The sequence below is a fragment of the Mus pahari genome, chromosome 9, assembly GCF_900095145.1.
Source record: "Mus pahari chromosome 9, PAHARI_EIJ_v1.1, whole genome shotgun sequence".
Lineage (NCBI taxonomy): Eukaryota > Metazoa > Chordata > Mammalia > Rodentia > Muridae > Mus > Mus pahari.
In genome coordinates, this window is record NC_034598.1 from 85,077,175 (window position 1) to 85,086,478 (window position 9,304).

A 9,304-nucleotide genomic window follows, 5' to 3' on the forward strand; every position below is an offset into this window, starting at 1 on the left:
CACTCACATGCACATATCCACACACAGACACACACAGACACACAAAACTGCAAATACAAGTTTGTTAAACTTACCTGTTGGGCTAGGGAGATGACTCAGTTGATAAAGTATTTGCCACAAAGGCATGGGAAGCTGAGTTTGGAGCTCTAGGAACCAGGTCAAAAAATCCATGCATGGCTCACAGACTAGACTGGCAAGTGTAGATTTTTGCATGGGTCTACATACTAGGTCCTCTGCATGTATGTTACAGTTGTTGGCTTGGTGTCTGGGAGACTCCTGACTATGGGAATTGGGGTGTCTTTGACTCTTTTGCCTGCTTTGGGGGCCCTTTTCCTTCTCTTACTGGGTTGCCTTGCCCAGCCTTGATGTGAGGGTTTGTGCCTGGCGCTATGAATCTCATGCTGTGTTCAGATGATGACGCTGGGAGGCTTGCTCTTTTCTGGGGGGGGGGAGGGGGGAGAGAAAGGGGAAAGGAGAACTGGGAGGAGTGGAAGCTGTGGTTGGGATGTGTTGTAAAGAAGAATAAATAAAAACAATATTTTAAAAGCCAGGAACGATGTCGCAAGTATGTAATCAGATGTATGTAACCATAGGGCTAGGAAAACAGGTGGATCTCTGGAGCTCACTGGCCAGCCTAAACAAACCAATTCGGTGAGAGACTCTACCTCAAAAACTAATGTGGAGGGTAATCTGAGAGGGCAGCCAATATCAATCTCCAGCTTCCATTCACACATAAACATAAGTACATGTGTATACACACACACACACACAGAGAGAGAGAGAGAGAGAGAGAGAGAGAGAGAGAGAGAGAGAGAGAGAGAGAGAGAACATAGAGCCTCTAAGGATAAGCTAAAAGAGAAGATTGTTTGTGCTTTAAGGAATTAGGCACAACTGAAATTTGGAGTGGCAGCCACCTTTCCCAGAGAGAAAGCATTTCAGATGCTGCACCCTGGACTATTTGCACTCTGTTTAGCAAATGGGATTGGCAGCCCTCATCAGCCGTACCACCATATGTCACCACAGACGCCAGATGATACTCTTGAGTAGCAGAGGGATGTGCTGATTTTCCACCTTGTGACAAGTCAGCCAGAAACTCAAATACTCTACAAACCGAGAGCAGTGTGGCCCACACTCTGCTGTGTCACACTTTCTCCACAGTGGGAAAAAAGACCCCACACCCACTTCTGATAACTAACCACCTTTCTGTCCATGTTCCATCTCCCTCACATCCAAAAGGGAATACCTGAAGCACCTCCTCCGCATCTTATTTACTGTGCGATGTCCAGCACTGTATAAGGCCCAAGAAATGCAAAGTTTAATAACAACGACAAAACCCTCCTGTCCTCATGTAGTTTACCATCTAGTCGGTCAGATGCTAATCAGACAGACATGTCTAAAATCACAGAGGCATACGGCAGCAGAGATTTGTGATCAAGTGAGAAGGTAGACCAGTCTTAAGGAATCACGGAACGATTCCCTTAAGTAAGGATGGAGGGGCTAAGATCTGAGAGACAAATAGGAATTAGCCAGGCAATGAAGAAAGACATATATTTCAAACCCCTGAAACATGCGTCCACCAAGTTTTCATTTCATGCTTAGAACAGGGTAACGAGGACAGAGGACAAAGGAAAACATGCTTTTTTTTTTTTTAAAAGGCTCACTAGTAACAATAAGCACTAATCTCTACTTTAGGTGTGTTTTAAGAGGCGTGGGTGTGCGTGCGTGCGTGCACGCGCCAGATTTAACCCTTTGCGTGGTGAGAATCAACTCACTGGACAACAGTACTTACACATGGGGTAGACTTCTCGGAACAGCAAGGAAGAAGTACTAAAGGGTTTTTATTCTAGAGCCTAGGACCGCTTCGATTAAAGCTGCTTACAAGGCCGCACATGGCGTCTAGTTGGCTATTACTAGATTTATAAATGCTCTAGCCGGACAGAATTCCAGCATGGAAGAGGGAAGTGGCACCATAGTCCCACCCCAAGCTGACAAGCTATGACAAGGCATTTGATTGGCTATAGGAAATTCAGTTTTGTTTAGCTATGTGACCATGGTATACTGACCACATCCAGGAGCAGCTGGCCAACACAAACTGGATTTGATGGGTGGAGATCATAAAGTTGGGTGGGTAGAGAGTAGTGGGGAAAGAACTGGGAGTTGGGGAGGGGATGTGTATTATCAAAGTACATTGTATTAAAACATTATCAGATGGTGGAAAGAACTCTGTTTAAAGTCCAAGGAGAATCAGAATCACTACTACCAGGCCAGTTAGGAGACAACTGTAGCACTACAGAATAAAGTTGGTGATGGCCACTCAGGTGAGAAACAAAGCAGACAAAGTTGTTTACAAAGTGAAACCTAAGGACTTGGTGAGGGAAAGAGAACATGTGTGTCCTGGTACAAGCTAGGTATCTCTGGACCAGGATTGGATACACACTACACAGAGGGGACCAGGATTGAACACACATGGACACAGATGGGACCAGGACTGGACACACATGGACACAAATGGGACCAGGACTAGACACAGATAGGACCAGGACTAGATACAGATAGGACCAGGACTGAACACACACTACACAGATGGGACCAGGACTGGACACAGATGGGACCAGGATTGGACACACACTGCACAAATGGGACCAGGATTGGACACACACTGCNATGGGACCAGGATTGGACACACACTGCACAGATGGGACCAGGATTGGACACAGACTGACTGATGCCTTGGGTAAGTGTGTTGATGAGAATACTCAAAGGCTCAGATGTTTGGACATTTGTACTCCAGTTGGTGGTGCTGTTTGGCTAGGTTTAGGAAGTATGGCCTTGCTGGAGGAAATATGTCACTAGGGACAAGCTTTGAAGTTTCAGAGAAAAGCACCATTTGTAGCTTGCTTTCTCAGACTCCTGCCTAGTTCAGACTGTGAGTTTTGAGCTGTCTGAGCCACCATGCCTGCAGACTGCCTCTGCCCTGCCTCCACGGACTTTTTCACTTTCTGGAACACTAAGCCCAAGTACACCCTTCTTTCTATAAGGTGCCTTGGCCACAGTGTTTTATCCCAGGAATAAAAAGGGAACGAGCCTGGCAGAGGTGGCGCACGCCTTTAATCCCAGCACTCGGGAGGCAGAGGCAGGCGGATTTCTGAGTTCAAGGCCAGCCTGGTCTACAAAGTGAGTTCCAGGACAGCCAGGGCTACACAGAAATCCCTGAAATACGTGCAACAAAAGCAAAAGCAGGCAGACTGGATAAAAGCAGACTGAGAAGGGACCCAGTTTGCAGCTAATGGGAATATGCAGCCAGGACATATGTAAAGAATCCAAACAGCTCAGTAACAAGAAAAGAGCCGTTTTCAAAATACTCAAGTGGCCTAGATAGCTAGTTCTGACAAACAGCAAATGTCAAAGAGGGCATGAGAACTGCTCAGCCTCCCAAGTCACGGGAGAACCCACGGACTCTAATAAAGAAGGTGTGGTAGTTTTGCCTAGCCCAGGGAGTGGCACTATTTGGAGGTGTGGCCCTGTCGGAGTAGGTGTGTCACTGTGGTTGTGGGCTTTAAGACCCTCATCCTAGCTGCCTGGGAGTCGGTCTTCTCCTAGCAGCCTTCAGATGAAGATGTAGAACTCTCAGCTCTGCCTGCACCATGCCTGCCTGGATGCTGCCATGCTCCTGTCTTGATGATAATGGACTGAACCTCTGAACCTGTACGTCAGTCCCAATTAAATGTTGTCCTTGTAAGAGTTGCCTTGGTCATGGTGTCTCTTCGCAGCAGTAAAATTCTAACTAAGACAGAAGCCAAACAATAACAAGCTTTGGTGAGGACGTGAAGATAAGTAAACCCGTGTGTACTGTTGGTAAAAATACAAATTATATGACTATAATGAAAACAGTACAAAGTAAAAACACAACAAACAATGAGCTCAAACCTGGCTAGACAGCCAAAGAAGAGAAAATCAGTATACTCAAGAGAGAGATGCAATGCCATGCCCACCACAGCAATAGTTACAACAGCCTCGACACAGGGTCTCCTAAGTAGCCACTAATAAATGGAGAATGTGATTTACACACAACAGAAAAATATTCAGTACTCAGAAAAAAGTTCCATCATTATGACAACCTGGCTGAGTCTGGAGGACACAATGCAAAGTGAAATAAAGCACACACACACATACTGCATGAGCTATACTCAGTATGGAAGTCACACTCATGAGACCAGGCACTACATGTTAGGGTGTTTGAGGAAGTGGGGAGATGTCTATTGATAGGTATAAAATTTCCAGTAGGAGAAATAAATTCAAGAAATCTGTATCATGATAACTACAACTTATGCCATATACTTGTTAGCTAGTGAGAGAATAGATTTTATGTACTCTTACCACACAAACAATGTATGTGATATAATGTATAATATACAATGGCACCTACATCAACACACACACACACATACACACACACACACACACACACACACACACACACACACACACACACAGGAGCTGAGTCAGTGGGGAAGAGTGTGTACTGCTCTTCCAGAAGACTGGAATTCAGTTCCTAGTGCCCTTGTCAGGAAGCTGACAATTTCCTGCTAACTCCAGCCCCGGGCTTCCTGAAACCCTCTTCTGGCTTCCATAGGCACTACACTCACATGCACAAACCCACACTCACATATACACAATCAAAAGTAAAAATGAAATCTTTAAAAATATAAAGTCCGCTTTAAAGAAAAACAGGTAAGACAGTGACTTGTCCCTCTACCACTGCCTTGACAAAGTCTGCAAACAGATGACTGTGCTAAGATAAAACTTATAATCGTGCACTTTAAATCAAAGCCGCATCACTAATCGTGGCTCTAGTCAACTTATTTTGAGCATCAAAGGTCTCTTTCCTCTCAAATTTCCAGCATCCCAATCACACCCACCTTCTGTGTTTGTGGGGGAATACACGGGAATATTTTGGGAGATGTTTCCTCAATTGTAAACCACTATCAAAACAGTACTTTTATGAAGAAAAAAGAAAAATCAATCGGACAAAGTATATGGAATGCGCAGCATATTATCATCTCTGTTGTTTATACGATTTCATGGGAAGGCCAAATACATCTTAAAGGAATAAGGAAAACATTCAGTGTCTAGTAACATTAAACAGTTTAACATTGCTCCATAGAAAACTTGTATGTTTATGTAGAACAGGTCAGTCCTGAGAAACAGCGTCAGCTCAGAAGTTCATGTCCCATCCGTCCTCCTCTGTGAGACTGCTCTTGCTGAATCCACACCAGACATCAAAGGTTAGCAGGGTGTACATTCTGAAGCTCTAATTAGACCTCCATACTTCATCTAAGGCTACATACAGCTTAGAGTAACAAAGTTTTCACACGGTGTTATAAATACTCTGAGGTAATATAGTAACAATTTAATTTGTTCTTGGCTGTATGTTGGCTCCAAAACAGTGCCTGTTTTTTTTTTTTTCAAATGATGTCAACTGAAAAGGATGATGTGAGGAGGAGGGAGGCAAATACTGTTCACAATAGAATGTAAATCACTCCAACATGTGATGGACTGAAGGGTGTGATTTCTGCCAAGTCCTTGGAGACAGGGATGGCTGTAATTCTGGCCAACATGCAAAGCACCATGAGTGTCACAGCAAGGGCCAGGGTTCCCAAGTACCTTAAAGAAAGAACAGACCAGCTGTCTCATGGCCTATCTGGATATAGTTCTATTGAGGAATGTGAAGTTTAAAATAGACACCACTTACTTTAATTCTATCAGAAATATACTGTCTTCAAAAACCTGTTTCTTAAAATACTCATGTATTTTATTTCATAATTAAGATTCTCTCATGGTGTTTTCAACCTTACCCTATAGAAAATAGATTTCAAAATTTACCAATGACTCATATAGAAGACTGTGTGTGTATATATGTGTGTGCACACACACACAAATACACACATAGACACACATCACAGAAATCTAATCAAAACTGGTTTTATATATTCACATGAGCAAACATGTGTGTAATATGATGCTACAGGAATGGTATGAAATAGTTTTATGTGTGTGAAAAACAAATTCTCTGAAAACATCCTCCTTAAAGAGGAAAGACAAAGAATTATTAAAATAGTATTAATTAAAATTTTTATAGTTATAAATACTGCCAAATATAGCAAGATAACTTGCCTTTTTATTTCTAACGAAACACATTAAATGGAATGTACAAGTAATGCCTCTAAGTCACTTGTCCATACGCCCTTACATTTGTGCTTTGACTTTACATGAGTGCCTCACTGCAGCCTCCCCATCACTTAGGTGACTTTCCTTTCACATTTTCAAGTTGCTTCATAAGCTTGGTAGGGTCAAGAGTTTTCCATTTGTAAACTCAGTAATTATATAATTTATTAATCTGATTGGACTTTTTACAACAATTAAATAATTATAGATTAAGTACATAATTTTAATAACATCTAAAATGTAAGCCTACTTTTCTTTTACATTAGCCCTAAAGTATCCTTTTTTTTGTAAATAATAGTAAATTATTAACAAAGAGAAATAAATTCGGCAATCTGCATGAGCTCACCAGGTCTTCATTTTTTTGTAACAAATGCTTATGATGAGACACTGAAGTTAGGAACTGACATTTCTCATTAGGCATGTAACTGTGTTACAGTGTGCGCAGCCTTCACGGGGCCACCCAGCTGACTGTACCGCTGGCACCCAAGGTTTGCTCGACGGGGTTTGGAACAGCCGCCATTTCGCCACTTGCTTTATTTCACGGAAAGGGAAACTTCCCACTAACTGGTTACATCCTTCTGTTAAACCTGACCGTCTTCTCCAGAGCTCTAGCCCACGTTCTCATGGCCACGGCAGCTATTCAAGACCCATCCTCTTCATCTGATGAAGAAGCTCATCTCTGGCCGAGTGAGCCTCCGCCAGCTCCATTTTAGCTTGAGCCAGCTTCTGCCTAAGACATTCATTTTCCTCCATGAGCTGAAATGACATTTGTAAAACAAGAGGTTTTAATCACTTCCTGAAAATGCAACTATTTTATGTAGCATCTCTTGGGATGGTAAACTACCCAGTGCTGGTGAGGGTCCACTTGAGCTGAAAAGTGGGAAGCACTTACTATGCAAGTAACCGTGTTCCTACATTTTGACCCAGTAATTGAAAATACTAATTAACTTCTCAGTTCCAAATTTAACGTGATACTGTGTCACCATACTACCCTGGGGCCTCTGTGCTTCAGATGCGCTGACCTTCCTTCTCTGTCATAAGCCTCCATCTTTCCGCCTATTCCAGCCAGTTCTTTCAACTAGCCAGCTCCCCACGAACTCCTCTTTCACCCCTCCTGGGATCCCTTCAGTTTTCAAATTTTATTAGATCTCACAGTCGCCCACGTTCTCTTTTACCTAAGTCACTCTCATAGGTGACCTTTACTAGTCCCACGGAGACAAGAGACAGCCTGGCCCAGAACAACCTTCTCCTCATCTTCAGACTCGCGCTGTGAATACTCCAATGGGCATTTCCTTTCAGAGGGTCAAAACTTTCTAAGACTTAATGTAGGTGTTTTGCTGTCTCAGAGCTACTGCATATGAGGATACAATAAAAACTAAGGACAGTCGATATTTACAGAGATCAATTAGAGTGCTCAGTTTCTGTACCCAGTCAGAGTTGTCATCCAGCAAACCCCTCAACACATCAATGAGTTCCTTCTACCAACCTACCACAGAGAATTAATACTCTGCAGAACATTTTTTATATATAATTTCAAATAATCAGAAGCAACTTGAATGTTAAAAAATGTCAAACACGGCCAGGCAGTGGTGGCGTAGGCCTTTAGGCCTAGCACTTGGAAGGCAGAGGCAGGCGGATTTCTGAGTTCGAGGCCTGCTTGGTCTACAGAGTGAGTTCCAGCTACACAGAGAAACCCTGTCTCGAAAAACCAAAAAAAACAATCCTATATGTATATGTATATATGCATATACACGCATATTTATATACATGCATGTGGTTTAAGTGAAAAAGAAAAATATGGAGGGATCGAAGGAAGGCAATTACTGAAAAAAAAAAAAAAAAAAAAAAAAAAAGGAATGTCAAACACAATGGTCAGAAATGCTAATACATCCACATCACATCACTCAGCCATTAAAATAAGCTTAAAGCAAATGTAATGATATGAAAAACACGTACGACAATGTTAAGCTAAACATAGTAAACTTTTTTTGGTTGGTTGGTTGGTTGGTTTTTCGAGACAGGGTTTCTCTGTGTAGCCCTGGCTGTCCTGGAACTCACACTGTAGACCAGGCTGGCCTCGAACTCAGAAATCCGCCTGCCTCTGCCTCCCAAGTGCTGGGACTAAAGGCCTACGCCACCACTGCCTGGCTGTAGTAAACATTTTTAAGGAATTGTTTAAGAATGAGTAAGGTTCTGGAAGGACAAAAACACTGAAGAGAAGTTCAAGAAAACAGAAGGAAATTGTTTTCTATCTTGCTCCACATTAATAACTCTAGCATCTACGGCTTACACATGGCAAGGCTTTACTGACATATATTAGAGGTGTTTTAACTGTTAGTGTTTTAGAATTCAACCTAAGTTTCCCCTTACCTGTTCCCTTGTAATGTCAACCGAGCACTTGGGAAAGGTGGCTGACTGTGAAGGCAAAGGAACCTCTGGGCTCGTCTGAGTGGCTTGGGTGACACTACTGTGCTTCCTCACGTCACACATCCCCCGGGTCCGCACCACTGAATCGCTGCTGGCACCGTCTTTGAAATCAGTCCCAGTGTTAAACAGGTGAGAATCTGAGCAAACAAATAAAATGCTTAGATAGTAACGATCCCAAGTCACCTGACGAATCTTCAGCGCTCCATTAGAAAAGGCCATTTTAGAACGGGAGTGGGACTGTCAGTGTGAGGACGGGGGTTGTGATGGGAAAGAGGGGAGACAAGCATAGTGAAACCAAAGGCTTCCTCTTTCAAAAGACCCCAAAGCAAGAACAATGTGCCAAGAAACTGAAAATGAACATCAAGATGCCTGCAAACAATCAAAACAACCCTGAGATTCCATCTCACACCAGTCTGAATGGATAAGATTAAAAATTCAGGTGACAGCAGATGCTGGCCAGGTTGTGGAGAAATAGGAACACTCCTCCATTGCTGGTGGGATTGCAAACTTGTACAACCACTCTGGAAATCAGTCTGGCGGTTCCTCAGAAAACTGGACATAGTACTACCGGAGGACCCAGCAATACCTCTTCTGGGCATATACCCAGAAGATCTTCCAACTGGTAATAAGGACACATGCTCCACTATGTTCA

At 43.0% G+C, this 9,304-nt stretch overlaps 1 protein-coding gene across 2 annotated transcripts in view; it reads right to left on the reverse strand.

Moving 5' to 3' along the window:
• Nucleotides 1–5,039: 5,039 nt before the first annotated feature.
• Uhrf1bp1l (UHRF1 binding protein 1 like) overlaps nt 5,040–9,304 on the reverse strand; it is a 73,331-nt gene continuing 69,066 nt past the window's right edge. For both annotated transcript variants that reach the window (XM_021204753.1, XM_029542291.1), the window contains 2 exons: nt 8,596–8,789; nt 5,040–6,981 (listed from right to left, as the gene is read on the reverse strand). In XM_021204753.1, the coding sequence (XP_021060412.1) occupies nt 6,862–6,981; nt 8,596–8,789 (314 nt within the window). In that variant the 3' untranslated portion in view covers nt 5,040–6,861. The remainder of the gene's footprint in view (nt 6,982–8,595; nt 8,790–9,304) is intronic.